At 36.2% G+C, this 21,169-nt stretch overlaps 1 protein-coding gene across 7 annotated transcripts in view; it reads left to right on the forward strand.

The window, feature by feature from the left end:
* The window catches only part of PTPRM (protein tyrosine phosphatase receptor type M), a 442,831-nt gene that overhangs the window by 256,429 nt on the left and 165,233 nt on the right, over nucleotides 1–21,169 (forward strand). For 4 of the 7 annotated variants that reach the window (XM_021525180.3, XM_021525188.3, XM_021525183.3 and 1 more), the window contains exons 12-14: nucleotides 8,973–9,246; nucleotides 10,367–10,403; nucleotides 15,587–15,661. In XM_021525180.3, the coding sequence (XP_021380855.1) occupies nucleotides 8,973–9,246; nucleotides 10,367–10,403; nucleotides 15,587–15,661 (386 nt within the window). The remainder of the gene's footprint in view (nucleotides 1–8,972; nucleotides 9,247–10,366; nucleotides 10,404–15,586; nucleotides 15,662–21,169) is intronic. The other 3 variants (XM_021525187.3, XM_077784280.1, XM_021525191.3) reach the window with 1 other exon arrangement.

The following is a 21,169-nucleotide window of genomic DNA, read 5'->3' on the forward strand; positions in this document are numbered from 1 at the left end:
TCAAACAAAAAAATACCCAAAAACACCCAAGGGGAAAAAAAAGCCACCATCACCAAAATACTTTGCCAGGACTCTGGTGCCCCTCTTAGTTTGTCACTTGCAGCCTGTATTTAGCAGATTGATCTCATTGATACTATGTGGGGTACATTAGGGGAGCTCTGTAGTCAAAGATGTCCTTTTCTTGTCCAGCATTTAATAGCTGAAATAAATTGTGAACATGGAGGCAAATGCTCTCTTTTATCATATTACTTCCCCCCTGTAGAAAACGACTTTGAACTGCTTGTGAACCAGTACTGTTTTAAGCAGGCTTAATTTTCCTTACATTTTGTACTCACTTTGTATTGTGCAGGTCTACACACTATGTACAAAATTTATATATTTTCTTGACATTTTTGAGTTTGAAGAAAAAACAGCCAAATACATAAATCTATATGAAGCATGGAGAGTAGAAGCCACAGTTTTAAGTGTACAAGCAGAAGTTTTAAGTGTTTCAGAAAAAGTATGTTTCTGATCATATGGGGGTTTTGTGGACTTCAATATTTTAGAACATTTAATTTTTTCAGCAGAAGAAACAATAATTAAATACTTCCCCTACAAAATAACAAAGATGTGTATATTACCTTGTAGAAGAAAAGTCAGGTAGAATTGCATGGTTATTTCTAAGTATGCAGAGTTGCTAAGATATTGTGTGTCATCAGATGGATCATATCAGTATAGAGTAGTACTCAGCCCCTGGGATAGGGGTAGGAAAACTGATAATTAAAAAATTTCAGGTGTAGCAATGTACAAACATAGTTGCATCCTGTCATCTTTGTCATCTTGTTTGTGGTAATTATGACAGTCACTCTTGTAGGCCAGTGCAGTAATAACATTCCCAAGTCCTAGTTGGGCACCAGTATTAAATTAATTACAAATAATTAACCATGCAATGGTATTACCAGGGAGAAAAATACCATGTCATCAATATTTATCCTTTTATCAAGGATTAGGGGGGTTGGGAGGATTGAGAGAACAGTTTTGATTCCATTGCCGGTTCACAAATCTCAGTTAACAGCACAGCAGTCTCTTGTGCCACAATTATTGCTGGCGTTATGTCTAACCACCACTTACATACTTGTTGGGCAAATGGGTCTTAAAAATTTTAATATGCTGTTCCAGTAGTAAGCTAAATACTTCTTTTGAGTAAGTGTAGGTTAGCATATGTATTGAATGTATTGATTTTTTTGCAAAGGATGGATGGGACAAAGTTGAAACTGCAGTCCATCAGCAGGCTATGTGTTGTAAAACCAAGCACAAATTATCTACTGCCACAATCTTTATTGTCCTGCTAAATAACAAAGTATTACAACTGAAATCCTTTTAAGATTTTTCACTCTCTCTCTCCTCTTCTCTACTAACAAAACAAAACTGCATTTTGGATTGTCATTTGTGATAACTGAATCTAAAAGAAACATTTCACAAAGGTTTTGTGAGTGGTATTATGGTTGCCTGCAGTTACAAGGCTGAAGATCTGCTGGACACTCTCTGCCTCTGACAAGTGTGCTTAGATTTTCTAACACAATTAATCTCTGTACTAGGAAATAAGAAGTCAAACACCCAGTGTCATCACGACTAGGTGGCATCCATCTCGCCACTGGAAGACGGAAGGAGCTTGCATCACTGTCTCCTTTTCCTTGCAGATTTTCTTTGTGCAATTTTCTGAGCCAAAGCTCTGATGCATCACTTCAGTCCTAGGGAGTCCACATTTGCAAAAAAAAAAAAAAAAAAAAAAGAAATGTATTCTTTCTTCTGCACCTGGAAAAAATAATCTGAATGTGTTATGAATTTATGGTGGCCATTTAATTACCATTTTCACAGCCTATCTGTCTCTTCTGCAATTGAGATACTATGTAGCAGGTGTTTTCCTTCTCAAGAGAATTGAACCTGTTGTCATATCCTTCCCTGATGACTGTCCTTAGAGGAAGGAACAAGCAAAATAGTTTTAACTTCCAGTGACATAATGCTTTCAATTTGAAAAATTGTCAGGATTTCCATAGGAATGCTAAGGAGAGATTTGCTTGAATGTATTTTTTCCCAGAAAATCTCCTTTGTAAATGCTGACTTTTAAGTCTTTGAGACCATCCATACAAAAGAGTTGGGCAGTCACAAAGCAGCTTAGGAGTTTTACATTAAAAACCAGATACTGTTCCCCAGTGGACTTGGGTCTGTGAAGATAAAGCTTATTACGACACCTGAGAGTTTACATTTGGCACTATCTCTAGGGACTGAACCTAAGCTGTCTTATCTCCTCCTTTACAGCAGTTTAGGTATTTCTGCTGTGACTGATCTGAGAAATAGGGCTCCTTGCATGACAATGGAGGTGTCGTATAATATTAGTCTCTCTTGTGTTCACACCAGGTCTGATTCCAAAAGATTCCTTGAATTTTATTTTTTCCCCATGGGCTGAAAATTTCACGTGCCAGTAATAGTATTTCCTGAGAATGAAGACAGCATTGCCTTGGAGAATCTAACCAGACTTATCTCTTGACCTGCAAAGCTAGTAAATAAAGGCAGGTGTGAAAGTAGAATCATTCCATTCAAGTTTGAACAAGCTGGTAGCACAGAGTATTTTATTTACTTAGCACCTTTTCTACATTTCTGAGACAACAACTGTTCCGCAGAGTTAGAAACCTGCCAAAGGAATGGTGAAGCTTTTGTTTACATGGAACCTCTCCTAGCTTCAAGTAAAGATGCAAACAAAAAGTTAGAAGGATTTAAGACTCCCTTCACTTGGAAAAGCTTTAAGATAAGGATATAAGATTCCATTTGCTTGCCCAAAGAAACAGGCAATACACCTCTAACACTGGTACATCAGGGGCTTAAATGGGAACCATTGCAAGAATTTTGATGATTATGTGTTGTGTGAATATTATTTGCAGCATTGCCTAAATCACTTATTTCCCCCCTGTATAAATTACATACTAAGGTGTGATTTTAAAACTACTTGTTGGCATTGTTGTTGGCATTGGTACAGCAACATCAGTTTACAGGTTTTGTTTAGTCTGCTTGTTTTTCTTCACTCTAAGTTCTGTATTTTCATACCTGAACATTATGTTTCTACAAGGGATTTTTTTAAGGTTCTTTACCTTTTTTCAGAAGCTATAGTGAGCGATGCTGTATTTTGCATAAAGCCCAGAAAACCTCTGATCTCCCAGATAAAATATCCCTGAAACAGAGGTGTCTACCTTAAACAGTCTGCTCCATCATTAGTAGGTATACTCATTTGTCCTGCTGCTGATCAAAAACTCCCTGGTCTTACCTCTGGTCTACAGCTGAACCATGTGTGCTTCCCCTTTGATAAAATATGCAAAGTGGTCACAGGGACAGTGGTCAGCATACAGGACTGATATTCAGCTGATTCTCTGGCGTTGAATCTGTTCTGGAAATGACTGCACATGAAGTATATTTTATTCACTGTATATTCAGTGTTGCTAGAACTCCTGACCCACTGTCAAGGCCTGTGTAGCTGTGATGGTGAGACACCTGATAAATCAGGGGCTGTTCATCACCTTTGTTTAATCCACATATTATAAATACACAGGCTCTTACACAGTAGGAGGAGAGTTAGTGGCAATTTTTTGTAGCCTTTTTCTATTTGCCTGCTAACCATAAATTATTAATTCCTGTCCTTTAAAGAGTAATTTCCCTCTTCCATTTCAAGGTGCATTACATATGTATAATTGCATATAATTTCTAGAACTTTAAAATTTGAAGATACAGGATGAATTACAAGAATCTAGTGCATTATAAGGGCATGGAGAAATAGATATGTATCTCGAATGTTAATCCATATAAATATGATATGACCATGTCAGAGGACAACTGCTGACAAAGATGAAGTTATGTTCCATATTATATAGAAAAAATTGTCCAAAGGCTGTATTCTTTTCAGAAAACAATATTAGGCAATAAACTTGCGTAACACATGACGAGCAAAGATATATGAAGTTTTAGATGCAAAACATGAACAAAACAAATGATGTATTTTTAAACTCTTAATGTCAGTATGATAGAAGAATTTTCAGGGTCTACAGAAGATTTGCTGAAACTGTGGGGACCCTACAAACTGGGGACTCTTGCAGTTTGAGCTATCAGGTTCTTCATGGGCTTAGAGCTGTGATAATGGGGTGGGGTTTGGGTTTCTTAATTTTGCCCTCTGTTGCAGCTGATATTTTAGTAGAAAAATGCAGTAAAGTGATTCTGACATGCAGATAGATAGGGCTCTGGGAATGAGTAATGGAAATAATATCAGTGTGTAGATTAAGGGTTATTCTATTTGAATCTGTAAGCATTAAAACAAAGTAAGCATGCAAGTCAAAATACAGAAATAGATTTATAAAAAGTACTGGTTTGCTATATTTCTAATAAAGCATGAACTTAAAACAGTAAGCAGAAAACTTCAAATTAGGCTCAAGAGTGTTACCATGACAGTCTACAGAGGTAGCCCAACAGTTTACACAGCTCATTAGGGGACTCTTAGTGGACCTTAAGAGTTTTGCAGGCTTTGTGCATTTCTTAGGGGGAAAAAAAGCAAGGATAATAAGATTTTGAAAATATTTTAAACAATTGAAGTAGGAATAAGAAAGTTTCTTATTCTAATTTTACAGCCGGATTTCTGAGGCCAATAATAGTTGATTGACTTGGCTAGGATCACACACAGCAGCTGTTTTAAGACTAGTAAATAAATTCAGATAGTCTTTGTCTATATTAAGTTCCTTAGGCCATCTCCCTTCTGTGAAATTAATTCTAAAAAATTCTTCAATGCTTCAGTTACATGAAGTATCAAGACTTTTAGACAGACAAAATGGAGCTGACAATTCAATAATTAAGTAATCAAGCTTGTTTTCCCTTTGATTGTAATTTGGAATTACTGTGGAATTAGGTACAATTATAGATTAGTAAATTTCAATAAATGCCTAGATTGTACATGTTAAGTATATACATGTATATACATACTCCTGTATGAAGACTTCTGAAGTCCATGTTTGCATCCATTAGGTCCTTGGAAAGTTATTACGTAACTTTGAATGAGACTTCGATTAATTAAAATTTGATTTGCAGCATTCCAGTAATGTGAAGTAATGTCCTGATTCAGGAGGTTACCAAAACCCATCATTTGATGTAGTAAATATACTTAAGTATTCTTTGAAATTGTCATTTGTCTAAGTACTCTGAGCATCTTTTTTTACTGTGCTATGTAACAAAAATTACAGTACTGTGTTCAAATCTGCATTTCTGCATAATCATTTAAATTTGGAACTGGATTTGGAATTGTTAGAATAGAAAGCAGTGAAAAAGTGATATAATTTTTTTTTCTTTTTCCATACACCTTTTTTAATCCCTGAATTTGAAGCATTTGAATCCTAGGTCAAAAATAATTACCATGTGTTCCTTTCTCACTGCAACAGCAAACTATTTATTTATAAAAATAAAATTTTTATTTAATTTCTAAGGCATTGAAATTTTATAGTAGAACTGCATAACATAATTATACTTAAATTATGTTTCTCTCCTTCTGGAAAATCAGTCTAAATGCTGCTGATAACCAATGCGCTTTTGGCACATTTCACTGTAGTGTAGTACTTGTTTTCTGGATTATGGGTAGGAAGACTTTATTCTCTGAAATGTAAAGGTGTGGAGAAGGAATAACTCAACTTCAGACAAGCCAGAAATCTGACTAATATGTAAGAGGAATAGTAGAGTCATGGCACAGTGCTCAATTCACTGAGCTTAAACCCTTTTCATAGTCGGTAGTCCAGCTGTTACATATTAAAGAAAGTACTATTAATTGTAAGACCTAGAGAAAGCTTTTGGATTATAATTGTAATTGGGATAATTTTGTAAAATTCATTAGCAAGATGATCTCATTTGTACAAATGTAAAAAGTATCACTGGTAAAATTCTGTCAGGCTTCCATTGACCCAGGTGCTCATAATGTGTTAATTTACATCAGAGAAACAGCAGTGTGTGGAAATTGGCCAGCAGATAGGATTTAGTTATTTTTCATTAGCACTTGGACTTTGATGAAGGGGAACAGAAAAAAGTTGTTTGACCTTTCAGTGCTTAAATTATTAAAGAGCAAATAGATTTGAGGTCTAGATGCTTGCAAATCTAATTTGTTTGGTGGAGTAAGGATTAAAAGACATTTTGAGTTTGAAATTGCTCCAGTCAACTTACTTCTTTCTTTAAAGTATCTGAAAATGAGTAGATGGTAGGCTTCTAAAAGGCATACAAGGAGTAGTGCATCTAGTATAAATAAATATGGATTTACCATAGGAAAAGGAGCATTTTAATGGCAAATTTGTTTCTGAAATGTCTACTGTCTTTAGCTTTAATCACTGAGTGAAAAATTAAGAGAATCCTCATTTCAGACAGTACTGAAACAAGTCATACTATCTCATCTGGTCTGAAGTCCCTCTTATATTCAGGCCTGCTGCAAGAAACAAGTAACTTAGTTTACTATCCATCATGCTGTAGTGAAACTGCAGGATTCTTGAATTTGCTGCAGTATTAGGCAAGCATATCCAGCTTCACTATCTTGTAAGAATAAATGTTTGCATCACCTTCTGAATTTTTTTCAATACTCCATTTAAGTTTGCAACTGGTATTTATTGTAGATTCACTGCAAATTAATAGTTAGAGGAAGCAACATGCTGTCTTCCAAGTAGCTTGGAATCGCGGTTCTAAGTAACTCTCTTTTGTTCTAGAAAATTAATCGTGAAAATTATGTCAAAAATGGATCTGTAAGAAAAAAACAAGATTGTAATGTAGATATTCCATGGCTAGTTTTTTTACAAATCAGTTCCCACAGGATCAAAGAAAGATTGCTTTGGATTGACCTTCATTTACTACTCAGCATGGAATTAAACAGCTAATGAAAATGTTTCTGCTTGATATGAAGCAGAATATCTCTTGTTGCACAGAGCTGCAAAATGTACAAGCAGAGGCCTTCAAGTGAACCCTCAAGACATTCCTGTGTCCCTGGCTGTACTAAATTAATGCATGGTTAGATTTCTGTATGAAGTTCAGCATTAAATTAAAACATCCAAATTTGAGTGTCCACTTCTAGATGTCTACATATGAGCTGAGTATTTAGTTATTATAATCAATGGAGTCTGGGAAGCAAATAGGTTGACCTAAAAGTGGACACCTTCTTTCTGCTCAATTCTCTAAGAACTGTAGATGGATAGAAATCTTCATGAAGGCAGATAGGTTTAAGTGTGTTAACACTGAAGTAAAGCTCCACCATATTAAAAGTCTAAATCAGGCAGAAGGAAAGGTATTTATTGCATTCTGGGTGTTAACTTTCTGGGCATTTTTTGTGAATGTAGAAAACCAGCATCTCCTACTGGAGATGCTAGATTTTAAAAATATAGTCTACAAGGTCTGTGGCACATGATCAGTAAGTCTGGTGAAAAAGCAGTAAGATGGTCAAGAAAATTGGCATTTTCTGCCCCTTGGTGATATTTGACTATAAAGACTCTGCAGACCTTAAATGATAGTGTCACAGAATCATAGAATAGTTTGGGTTGGAAGGGACCTTTAAAGATCATCTAGACTGACCCCCTATTCTGGTGAAGGGACACCTTCCCCTCCAGGTTGCTTGAAGCACCATCCCGCCTGTCATTGGACAGTTCATCCCTTTATTTCTAAACCAGATTTGCCATCAGAAGGGAAGTAGCCATAGCCGTGCAGGATATGACTAAGCCAATACATCCTGTTGGGTCCAGATTGAGATGGTCCTGCAGAAGCTCAGCCCATGTGTACTTTGGGCAGAATCTTCTGTAAATATAATTCTCTACCTACAGATGATGGAACAGTAACACATCAGAAGACTCTGTGGGTATTTAATCTTTAAGAAACTTACTATGCAGAGATTACTGGTTTTTATGAACTGTCAACTTGAAAGGTCATAAATTGTTACTGGATGTAGATGATAATGCAAAAATGTGGACACGTTGCCACTTTGACATCAATTACCTAGACTGACTTGTTTACTGGGATTCAAGATTCCAGGAGACAAATGCTGATTAAGAATCACTGGTCCCCAGTGAAGCAATAAACCTGTAAGCCAGTCCTCTTTAGAGACATGGACTTCCCACATCACGAATTTAAAAGCACTGACTCAGTATTTCACAGCAACTGCAAGGGTATAATGATTACACTGTTTGCATATACAGCAGAAACTGCAATTTCTTTGTTCCTGTTTCAATGTCCATAGCACCTTTAGAGTGGAGAGGGATGGACTGTTCTCTGTAGGTCCCAGTGCAGCAGAGACTGCAAGTGCTAACTGATTTGCTAGAAACTGAAAAATATGGTTATCTATGAGATGTGCAAAAGTGCTTTGCTGAGTGATAACTTTCATCAAAAAGTGTTTTATACTTGCTCAGCAATAGTCAATATGCCACTGAAATTTTACTTTGTGCTTTTATAAATACTTAAAATGTCAACAGTTAAGCGAATACTGGTCCCTGTCTCTGTAATTTATCTCTTCATTTTTGTCTTGGTACTAATTTAATTTCATTTAGGTAAGATAACGGGTTAGAGAAGGGACACTATAGCTTTATGCTTGCTTTTGTAAGCAAAATAATACTTAATTCCACATTTTAAACTGATTAAACACACTTTTTCTGCACAAGAGTTTGAACAAGAAAATGTGCTTTGCACTCACTTGTGTCAAAAAGCTGTGGTATGTATGGCTATTTTTGTTTTTCCAGAACAAAATGAATTTGAAAGCATGAATCTGTTCCACAAATTCATACACCTGAATATTTAAAATGTCATTTTTTTCCTGTATTATTTGCTTTTGATAGTTGTTTTTTTTCCGGTAAATACTGGTACACTATTACAGTTTTAGGATGGTTTGACTACCCAACTTTTAAAATAACATTAATAATGGGGTTTTTTTTGTTCTTTCCTTTCTGCACTCTTAGTGTCTATCAAATCGTTGTTGAGGAAGAGCGCCCACGGAGAACCAAAAAGGCAACTGAAATCCTAAAGTGCTACCCGGTGCCCATTCATTTCCAGAATGCCTCACTCTTGAATTCCCAGTACTACTTTGCTGCAGAGATTCCAGCCAATGGTTTACTAGCTGCTCAGCCTTTTACTATTGGTGATAACAAAACCTACAGTGGTTTCTGGAATACTCCTCTTCTTCCTCATAAGAGCTACAGCATCTATTTCCAAGCTGCTAGCAGAGCCAATGGGGTAGGTCGTGCAACAGACGTGATTTTATACAGTGTTTGTTTGTAAATAAATGATTGGCAACAACTAGCAGGATGCCCAATTTAGTTGCTAATGAGAAAATGAAGTAACCATGAAATTTTACACACTGAGTTTAAAAAATAGCAGTTTTCCTAACACAATATTGCTTAATGATTAAAGGTTACAGGAAAGAGGAGGGGAAAACCACACATTTTGTCAGTAGTGAGCAGGCAAAGTAGTTACCATTCTGACTTATTAGCTAAAAGCTGTCCAGTGACTGTGTTGACTGGCTTTTTTTCTTTTCTGTTATTTTTCATGCTTTGAACAAGAAAATGTTATTTCTTTTGTTACTTTTAAGCCAAAAACAATTGTGGGTTTTAGCACATCTGTCTTAGCATGTCCAGTCCTGTTACCTTAGTTTGTAACATCTTGATCTCCCTTTTTCTCACTTGGTTGCCCTGATTGAATTAGAAATCACTCACTTTTTTTGTCCCTTTCTGCAAACAAAATAAAAGGAAAAAGAAGTAGATGGAACTGAAATGAAAAGTGTGTAAAAAGATCCTCACAGATCATGTTTCATCAGACTAATTCTTCCTGGAATTGTTTTTCATTTCCTAGACAGACCTACCCAGAGCCCTTCAATTCTTGATAAGCTTTGGCTGTCTGTGCTGACAGCCTGGAAATGTTTTCTGCCAGAAACCGTAATGCTCCCTCATTCACAGTGCACCGACAGTGCACAAATGTGAAACACTATTGATTAATTTTTCTTGCTAAAGTTGTCTAACATGATGCCTCAAACTATACTTTCTGTAAGAAAAAGAAAAATCTCCCAAGGTCATTATGTTGCTAGAGTTAAAAAGCTGAACACTTGCCTGTGCTCCTGCGAATATCTTTCACATTTTCTACTTTTAAAGGAATCTTAAGTGAAATGTTTATGTACCTTACCCAAGCAGTGCTTGTCCATGTAATGAATGCACTTTGGAATTAGCTAATAAGTAGTTAAATATGGAATGAGGCACATTCTGCTCTGACATTTTATCAGTAATTTTAAGACTAGAATAATGGATTACTTTCTCTGTCTAGAAACACAAGATGTGACCTTTTCCCTCTTTGTTTGACACAGGAAACTAAAATTGACTGCGTCAGGGTAGCCACAAAAGGTATGTTTGGATTATGTCATATATTCTGTACTTCAGCTTGTTGACCTTCCCCTCACATGGTGTTTGGAAACTTTCAGAAGTGTTTATATTGCTAAATCAGATCGCTAAACATATTATAGAATTTTGGTAGAATCATTTGCATCCTTAGCTGAGATTTAGGAAATTTGTTTGTTTGTTTGTTTGTAATCATAAATGTATTAATTAATTTTGGTTGTCTGTTTGAACACAGGGCTTTTAAAATATATTCTGTGGGTTTTTATATGATCTCACAAAAAATACTTTGTTCTTACAAACATAGAGACATACATGCATACATATATATATATATATATATATATATATCATAGAGCTGTAAAATTGTCAATTGCAGAGTACATACCAGCTGCTTATACATCCGTAGTGCAAAATTGCCCCTCACTTGTAAGTAATTGCCTTAACTTAATTGCTGTGTAAAAGAGAAGTAGAGAAATCATGTTCTTCATTTTAATGAGACATATCAGCTATATTTACTCGACTGTCAGAAGATGATACTACTAATTTGTGAGACAAATATGCATAATTGAGACAGTACTGGCTATAGGTTTTGTCTCCAAACAGGGAAACATAAACACATTGGTGATCTATTTATCTTTGGGGGCTAGATCTATCTCTGATTATCTTTGTAGTCTCAGCTTTTTAGTACCTTTACCTGGTGGCAACTTAAAGCCTAAAAAAGAAGTGATGGAATAGTACAATTTACTTGGAGATTGTAGTAAAGGAGCAGGAAAGAACATGCTGCTGTGAGTAGAAACAGGTAATAGCACCTGGCAGTTTGGGCACCTGGCAAGAGCATGAAAAAAAACCTGCTTCATTCCTATACCACTGCACCTTGCAGGAGATCATACTTGTCTCGGTGACTATCCCTAACGGAACTGATTCCACCATGATTTCCTTTACATGTAGACTTCACAATTTCATCACCAGCTCTAAGTCTTAATGGGATGAGAATGTCATTATTTAAAAGTAACAGAAATGTTGGCATAAAGTTACCCCTGTTGAAAGTTTGGATACTCCCTAATGTGACAAATACCTTTTTATGCCTCTTTGAACTGATTCCTAGCTTATTTTCTTTTACAAACCAAAGGAAGTAGTTTAATTTACTAACTGACTGGTACTAAACCATAGAAATCTTTCAAATATCTGAACCCAACCCAAATATAATACAGATGAGAGTTTAATTCCAGATGCAAGTGAAATCCTGTATTGTTTTCAAGTAGCTTCAGAGATATCAGGAGTGAACTTGGTTACATCAGAAATCATAATAGATGATTAGAGGAATGGATTATAATTTTTTTTAAGATTTGTATTCCTGATCACTAATGGATGTTCAACTATTTAAATTACTTGAAAGACTGAAATTTTTTACTTTCTCATTTGAGAAGCGAGGGTAACTTTGTGGATTGGAATAGCTCCCATAGCAACAAGCTACTTTGAGCTAACCCATTTGGCAATGGAGATATGAGAAATGCAGGTTTTATTTTTAAAAACTCTTCCTACATTCCTGCTTGAAAGCATGTTTTAGATTTTTTCATAATAAAATAATGTAATAATGTTGGAGGTTACTGTGAGGACTTTTTTTTTAAACCAGAGGTATCCTTGATGGTATTTTTAGTCTCTGGTGCAACATTTTCTTGGGGGGCTACAGTAGAGCACTGATTTTCATGATTTTAAACTGAATGCTAGTATTGTATTTTTAATATGTATTAGTTTAAAAAGATTAAGTGGAGACCATGACATATTTTAATATGGTATTAAAAGTAGCTTTCTGCACAGATGTTTTCCCTTTTGATCAAACAGAGATACTTAAGGGAAAAGCAGAATTCTGTGCCCTCTCTGGACCTCCCACATTTGCATTAGAAGAAAACAGCAAAAATTGTCTGTGTGTGTAGGTCAGAAATCGCTATACCTGCATTGGGGCAAGACAGAATTATCCTCTACCAATCTCCTCTTCTTCTGTTTAATCCCCATGAACAGCTCGGTACAGCTCAGTGCATTCACACTGTTTGTACCCCAGTAAGCAGCAGCTGCTCTGACCACTCTGCCAGATTTCTTAGACTTGCACCATTTTCCTCTGAGCTTTGAGACTACAGTGTAGCTACGAGACAGTAAGCCACTTAAGTTCTGTGTGCTTGTTGTGTCCATCTATTTATGTGCTGTAGTGCTCCTGACAAACAAGATTAGGAACTCTCTCCAGTACTACATCTAGTTTTCATGTACTAGTAACATTTCTGAAATATTCGTAATCTGGGCTTCTCTTATCTTCAGAAGTTCATGTTCAGTGGTTTTTAAAGCTAGAGGAAGTGCTTCAGACCATTCATGTATAAAACTGGTGCAATCTCCTTTTGAATTAAGGTCTGATCCTGAAAATACCTACAGCCTTATGTACACCACTGGAATCAGTAGACACACTGTGGATTTTACTATGTATGTGAGAAGCCATATGGTTTCAGAGAATCACAGAATATTCTGAATTTCAAGGCATCATCGAATCCAGCTCTTAAGTGAATGGCCTATATGGGGATTGAACCCACTACCTTGGTGCCCTTAGCACCATCCCCTGACCAGCTAGGCCCTAATCAAATCAATCATGTACTTGCTTTTGCACACAGAGAATAATCTCATTGACTACTTCACAACTATTCCATCTTAAAGTAGACATATAAGTATTTTACTGGATAAAGGCCTGTGCCATTCCTAGGATCAAGATCACTCAAGGTAACTTCCAAATTGCTCCACTGAGACAGCTGAGATTGGCCAAGCCACTTCATTGTGTTTTGCCCGTTTGAAGTCTGTCCTGAGGACCAATATGGGGACTCAGAACATGTCGCGAGCAGAGCTATGTCACTTACTTGTTACATTCCCTTTAATTATCTCACCTCCCGATAATAAAGTTGTTGTTGCTCTTAAGACCTTCCTAAGGTCATTGAGAGTTGGTTTTATCACTGTCATGCAGTGTTAATTCCATGGCCTACCATACACTTCCTAATTTTTTGTAAAAATAAAACTATATAACTGTAATATAAACACAATGTTCGTGTCCCAGATCCAGCAGAACTGTTCTGAACCTTGAGCACCCTCTTCTCTCCCGTTGATGTCAACAGGAATAATGCATGTGCTCAACTAGCAGACATTAAACTTTGTTGCTGTATCAGAGACCAAGTGCAGCATATAGCTTATTATCATATTGTCAGGTTTCCTGTATAGAAGAGTACAGCCTATCTCCAGAAAAGTGGAGCCTGATTCTGCTGGGTCAAATGCATGTCTGGGGTCAGTAGCTAGATAATACTTTCTCATTTTATCAAGTGTATTTTAAACAACCTCAGTTTGTATCCTTTTAAAAAATTAGCATGTTTTATGACCATTACATTTTTACAAACGCAACCTCTGTTAAATGTGTTCTTTTAGAGATCATATAAAAATCCTGATTGCAGTGATTACAAGTATAAATTAGGGTGAGAATGTTTAATTCTGTAGAGCTGAAAGTTCTCCTGATTCTGATGAAGTCAAAGAAAGCCTTTCCAGTGACTTTGTTAGTAGAAGGATCATAGAGCACATTATTATGATGTGGAGTCTCCTGATCTCAGTTTTCTGTAGAGAAAGGCTTCTGGGACCTCTGTGACTATTTGGTGTATATACAAATGGGGAGACTGCAGGGTTTCCACTCCCATTATTTTTGACAAGATAATTAAGCAAACAAACAAACAAAAATCCGGAATAGCTTTTTGTACCAGTGGTAATAAAGGTTGTCATATATTGCTTGAAATATAGCTTTCATATTCCTACTCTTTCTTCAAGCTAAATGACTGTAAAATCTCAACAGACTAAGCTGAAAACATTCCAAAACTCCTCCAAGTTTATTACTATCAACTTTGTGGTGGTTTGTGATTTATATTAAGACTATATTTCCTGATAAGACTTACAACACTGTCTGGATAGAAACATCTTGATTATCTCCAAGGAATGCAGTTCTCAAGAGGGAGGCATCATTGTTCTAATTTTGCAATATTGGAAGGCTTTCATTAATTATGAGAGAGAAAAGGATATTATAATATTTTAAATCCAATAGCAACAGTACTCTGGAAGCTACTATCAACACTGCATTTCAGTGTTGCTGAGGGATATTTCCAAATATTATGCAGCAGCAGTTTGGAGTTTAATTGTCTGCAGATGGTAGATGATCTATTTTCCTCTCTCACTGCCACATTTCTAATAGCACCCAGGCTGTTCTATGTAAATGAGTGATCTTTCATATAATTTTGTCCTTAATTTTCCAATATTTTTTCTTTGCATCATTCTCCAGCTGCATCATGTTGGATCTGACCTTTTAATTTTTTTAATATTCCTTAATATATATGTATCACAGCGTGCTTAACCATTTAGAGGCAATCATAGAACTGCTGGAAAACAAAGAAATAACAAATTTTATTAATTTGAGCCACAGTAATAGTTGTCTGTAGCAGGGAGTGGTTATTGTAACTCTGTTAGAAAAGTCTGGATATTTCAGGGCACAAACAAGTCAGGGTTTTCAGCTTTTTCTTGTGAACTTGAAACTCAGACCTGGGACAGTTACACACCTACACAATAAAAGTGTGCCACGTCTCAGCAGTCATTCTCTATATGCTGAACATTGAGTATATGGGTAGTGTAGTGCATGCATTTTTAGAACAGTGACCCAAGTGGGTACAAGAAAAATTAATCTTAACTAGCTCAAAAATGCTTTACATAAAAACTGTCTTTAAAAAATTGTAGGAAAAATGTACTATTATGAAATAGGAAAATAAAAATGAAACTAGCTTAAATTACTTAGAGAAGTTGATATGAGAGTACTCTGAATTATCAGCTTGTTTTCACTTAGAAAAATTAGTGCCCTGACTAGCAGAGCCAGAGTCTCCAGTTTCCTCAAATACACTAAATAATGTGCTTTGAGTCCTTTTCCTGAATGAAAGTCACACACAACAGCTTATTAATTTGCAGAATAACCACACTAACAACTGAAGATGAAAAGGAATTTGTGGGAGTTTTTGCTTTTTATTTGTGAAGTTCAGACAATAAACAACTGACCAAGATTCTTCTTGCTGGCGTAGCTTCAGTCTGGCTTTTTTTTCCCTCATGCATGCTGACCTGGAACTCTTCCTTTGCCTTAGCTGCGATAATCGTGACTCAGCTTACAACACCATACATTCGCATCGCCCCTGCTGCAGGCGACGACCAGCTAACAGGTCAGATGTTCAAGTACAGACAAGTCACCATGCCCATTCTGTCTCTTTCTCTTTAGCTCCTATCCCCCGACAGTTTCTTCCTTCTCTGCTCATCAACAGTTTCCTGAGTTAAAAGTTCCTTTCTGTGTATAATTTTTTTCCTCACGCACACGTCCCTGTATGTACGACTCCACTGCATGTGCCCATTGTGTGTGATCTGTGGAATGTTCCTTCAAGCCTCATGGTGTAAAGAGATCTTGTCTTGCTCCATCCATAAATTAAATGAAAGTTTGAATATAGATATCTATATGTGTACCTGTTTATTTTTTTCTTTGTTATTAGATCAAGACACTTGAATTTTTAAATAATAGAGGCTCAAAAGTTGCATGTGCAAGTTAGGACAAAGATCTAGTATTAGTGGATTCAGGTTTTTTTTCCTGTGTAATGGTAGGAAGATCATGTTTTCTGGCAAAATTTCAATATGAAAGAAATTAAAATAAAGAAATAAAAAATATTTATTTTTATTATGACATACATGAGTTTTAGGATTAAAATAAAACAACCTAGCACGTGACATATGAGAATGAGCAAGACTTAAGAATTTAAAATCTAATTGTCAAAGTAAACTCAGTATTCAAGTGGAGCCATTATTAGGCTGTATATGGCTTGAAGGATGGCTCAGAATATGCTAGAAAACCTTTATGAACCTGGGGAAATGATTGATTTTGTCAGCAAATAAACCTGTGCCTAAAACCTTTCAGGGATTTGCAAACATTTTTATTTTCAAAGAGAACCAAAGAGCATTAAAAACTCTAGAACCTGAATTGATAAAATATCTAATGGGGGAAGCAAACCTAGTCCATCATCTTTTAGCTTATGGTAAATCTTTGCCTTTTTGAAGAATACTGGCATAGTTCCTTGGGAAAGCACATTGTTATCATGTTGCTACCAGGGTGTGTAAGAGACAAGTTCAGATGTCTGGTATCTGGATACTGCTACAGTAAATAAGAGGCAGGTAAATGATCCAGTTTAAGATAAGAGGATTAGTGACATGTCTGCTCCAGCTTTTAATTCTGGGGTATGTGTTATAATAACAAAGCTGAGTGATCCATAAGGCCCAAGTTACCTTGTCAATCAAGGCAAAATTGCTGCATGTATACTTTTATTTTCTAATAATGTATGAACTAACCAGAATAACATGCTTATATGATGCCATTAAGTAGCTTGTTCTTGTTACTGCTGCTTGGCAGAAGCTGTGTCTGCATACATTTTTATACCTCAGTTAATTTTTACTTGACAATTCAAATAAAATATTGAACAGACAGGATCTCTTCTATATCCTTGACATTCAGCAAGTTTTGATTTCTTTATCTCAGGATTCAAGTAAGCTTCTATATTTTTCCATGTGGAGATTGAAATGTTTCTCTTCTCATGTTTTGGTTTTTTATTATTTATTTCAGTGTAAAACTGGGTAGCTATAGGTAACACTGGAGATATGCCTGTTCCACAAAAAGATGGCTACAGTACTTAACAATGAGAGAAAAGATATATGGCTAACATAGGATTTATTTCATTGCTTTGTCACTGGTGGCATTGGCAGTTTGTGGTTATCTGTCTGATCTGTAAAATTTGTTTCCTTTTTCTTGAAAAAAAAAATAAAAATGTTCTACCAGAATCTAATTTTGTAGTGAAAAAGAACATATCAGATTATACCTGCCAACAGCATTTATAGCTATTTGTGAAATGTATTAAAGAGCCTTTGAAATACCCTCATCATCTTCCCAACCCCACCCCACTCTTGAAAGACTGTGCTCAAAAGGAAAGAAACATCTTCCTCGTTTGCCACAACTGCAGTAACAAGCAAAGAAACCTCACCCAGCCCACATGGTTGTCCCATGACAGCAGTGAGAATTCCTCTTTTTCTAGGGAGACATCCTGTCTAGGTGTCCTTAGGGCAGGCTTTTTGACTTCAGGGCAGTACAGCAGTACTGCAGTACCCATGAGAAGCACAAAGGTTTGTTTAAATGAGGTTTGCAGAAACTGGACCACACATGAGGGAGCTGAGAGTGCTGCACATTGTCCCCACATTTCTCTCCTGTAAATTTCAAGACTGTGGAAAGGATTTACATGTAAAAGCGTTTGTTTATGTGAAAGTACAGGGCTGTTTCTAATTGTAGTTACCACAAGCCCTACAGCTGTAACTGTTAAATGTCACTTAGCATTTTCTGTTCAGTGCTTTTTCCTCACTTCTTTGCTCAGAAACAAAGTAATTATATTTGAGATGAAGAAATTACTTTCATCTTTTAGCATTTGAGGAGATAAGTAAGCGGCGGTGGGAAGGTCAAGGATGGCATTTTTTGGGTTTCTTTACATTGGAAGTTGATGCTTCTTGCATAATGAAAATTTAAAATCTTGGCTGCATTTCTGAATATCGTTACCAAATTTGAAAGGTCTTCCTTTTCACAAATATCATGATAATACAGCTCCGCTTTCAAGCCAATTCCACTTGCACTCATTTCCTCCATCCTCGTCATCAATTTATCTTACCTCTTACTGGTGCAGTTGATAAACAATGCATTATTAATTTCTCTTTGTCCTTTCTTTCTCCTTCCTTTTTCATATAAAAAGAAAAGATCTTCCATTTATAGGATTACCGGCTAGTTGCCCTAAATATCTTGACAGCCACTCCAGGCTGCCTTTGCAGCCTGTCGCAAAGAGACCTTTTCCATGCAGTTGCATCTAAATACCTACAGCATAGTTGTCCTTGAGTTATAGCATAAGATAACCTAGTGTAAAAGCAACTGTGTGATTTTGACTCTTAGAAGCCAAAACAGGGAAATTAGTGCTTAGTCATTATTATCAGTGATCCAATAATGTAGCAGCAAAGGAATTCAAATTTGGGGGATAGTGTTTAACTTTCAGTGTTACCTTACAAAAAGTAACTAACTTGAAATCTACTCACTTGACCCTGTCTTTCAACAGACAGAGAATATCTAATATCTTACATTTGTCTATGAGGAAAAAAGATTATGTATACATGAAGCATAGTAGTAGTCATGATGCTGTCTCCATGTTTTCATAACAAATACAGTTTAAAATGCAATTGAAATAATGTAGAATGTTATCAAAAAACTTACCACATACATATGTGATTATATGATCTTAAGTTCAAAGTTGAATTAAAAAATCCATCTTTTTGAGAAAGACTGAAATAATTTGCAGTTTGTTTCAGTATTTTGTAAGAGACACTTCATCTAATGGGTTTAAATTGGCCATATTTGGTATTCACTTGGCCCTCATATATTTTGTTCTCTGCATTCTGATAAAATAGCATGCTTGGAATCATGATTAGGGTGTTCCATTCTGTCAGGCATTTTCTTAATTGTTGAAATATGTCTGAGCTACTTGTATTTAAATTAAAGTATTTCCATTTGTGATTTAGTGGAGCAGCCACTACTTCACTGAATATTATTAAGACTGATTTCCATAGAACGCCCTTTTTACAACCCGTTGTAATTACACATCCAGCTGCAAGAGAGAGCTCTGTATTGTACATTCTTCATACATTAAATTCTTGGTAAAAATCAAATGCAACAAGATCTGTCAGAACTTTGTAACTTAACTGATACTTAACAATTGGGCAGTTGTTTTTTTTTAAGATAGGGAAAAATGCTTAAAACATAAATTAACTTTATCCTGCACACCTTAAAGTCTAGATGATCACCATATTTTATAAACAAGTTAAAAGCAGTCATAAAATAATCCCAGTCAGTTTCTTCTCCCTTTTGAAGTTAGCACTATAATAAAATATACACATTTTTTTAAATGGGCATTCAGTACATAGCAAGATTTATTATAGTGTTCTGGGCCACATTGTTTTCCCAGCCTTTCCACTCTAAAAGTGGAAAAAATAAACTGAAATCTTTGATTGATTAAATCACAACTTCGTGGTACTTTTTTTATGTCAAGGTATTTACTCCAGTTTTATACCGCATTACTGAAAACACTGTTTATTAACAAAAAAACCAATAGCATAAATTTGAGAAAGAGTGTTTTGCTATTTACCTAGATTGTTCTGCTTTACAATGCATCTGAGGTATTACAACATGTGCTGGACAGACTTTCACATTCATTTTTTCTCCATCCTGGAGCATGTAACATTGATTTATAGATATTCTGACATGCTAAAACTTGAGGTGCTATTTTGGGCAATGTAGAACCCGCTGTTTCCTAGTTCAGACAATTTCCTAGTTGAGTCTGTAATAACAAACCTATGTGCAGACATGTCTGTATGCAGGTTCAATGCACTGTTTTAGAAGTTTATTCTTGTCTTGCTACTTCTGGGCAACATTTGCATTAGTTGGAGGTGTGGATAGTTATCCAGGGCAGAATAAGCACCTGTGTGCTGTAAAGTCAAAGCCATATTGCAGAACTGTTGCAAGTTCAAGTGACAAGGAAATGAGAATGGATCTGACTGTCGAAAGTGAAATTCTGAGCCTGTTTTTATGTGATGGCCAGTTGTTCAAGGATTCTGGTCCTCTTGCTCAGATGGGCAGAATGCAAAACAAGGAAATGTTTCTACTTTCTGCAGCACTGGCTGAATGCATTTCAATGGTTGAGGTGTCACTTGTGATTTATTGCCCATTTCTGTTCTTTTATGTGTTATATTTGTCATTTTTGCAGTGACAGTTTCATCTATAAAACAGTATAGTTACAAGAAAATGTTAAGAGGATACAGGAGTGCCATGGGAGCTGCTGTTTCCTTTTCTCCCTTTTATTTCCCCTAGTACGTTAGAGAGTCAAATGTCAGGTTTTCTGTAAGGCAGTGCAGCCAAAGCATCTGTGCCTTTAAGCATAAGTGCACTTTCCACAGAGCAACTGAAGAAGAGCTAAAGTTAAACAATAAGACAAAGAAGGCCTAAAAATAATGCTAATAATATTTCCCAAATGTTTGAATAACCCATAATACAAATACAAGCCATTGCCATCTGTACACAGTTAGGAGCCCAATCTGATTAGAAGTCAGTTATCAGTGTGATTATATTAGTTATATTAAATACTCCATTTCTTGTTTTAAAATAATAGTTGTGTTAACGTTCTCTGGAAGTGGGACCTGTCCAATTCCCATGCATAAGTAGGAGAACAGGGAGGAGAAACTAAAGAGGGTCATATCAGCAGTTTTTCTCTGGCCGTTGTGGGAATCCAGGGCTTCCCTCTGGCTGCCCTGGAAGGTCTGGGACCCTGGCAGGGGGTCAGGAACGCCCCTGTACAGAGCCCCTAGAGACACTGTCTCTGATCTCTGTCCATGGAAAAGAGTTTTCAATCTTACAGGATGAGTTACAAGCTCTGAGTGTTTGATATGAGTAATAATTAAGTGTGGCATGGGTGCAAAAGTAAAATTTTAGGATTCTAGATTAGGGGTTCAGAGGGGACAAGATGGAGGAAATTGGGTGTGTCTTGTCCTTTTTCTCCTTCTTCATGCCCTCCATGTTCCACTGTAGTGTTGGCATTTTTATGTTGGTTTAGGCT

Source organism: Lonchura striata, chromosome 1, assembly GCF_046129695.1.
Source record: "Lonchura striata isolate bLonStr1 chromosome 1, bLonStr1.mat, whole genome shotgun sequence".
NCBI lineage: Eukaryota > Metazoa > Chordata > Aves > Passeriformes > Estrildidae > Lonchura > Lonchura striata.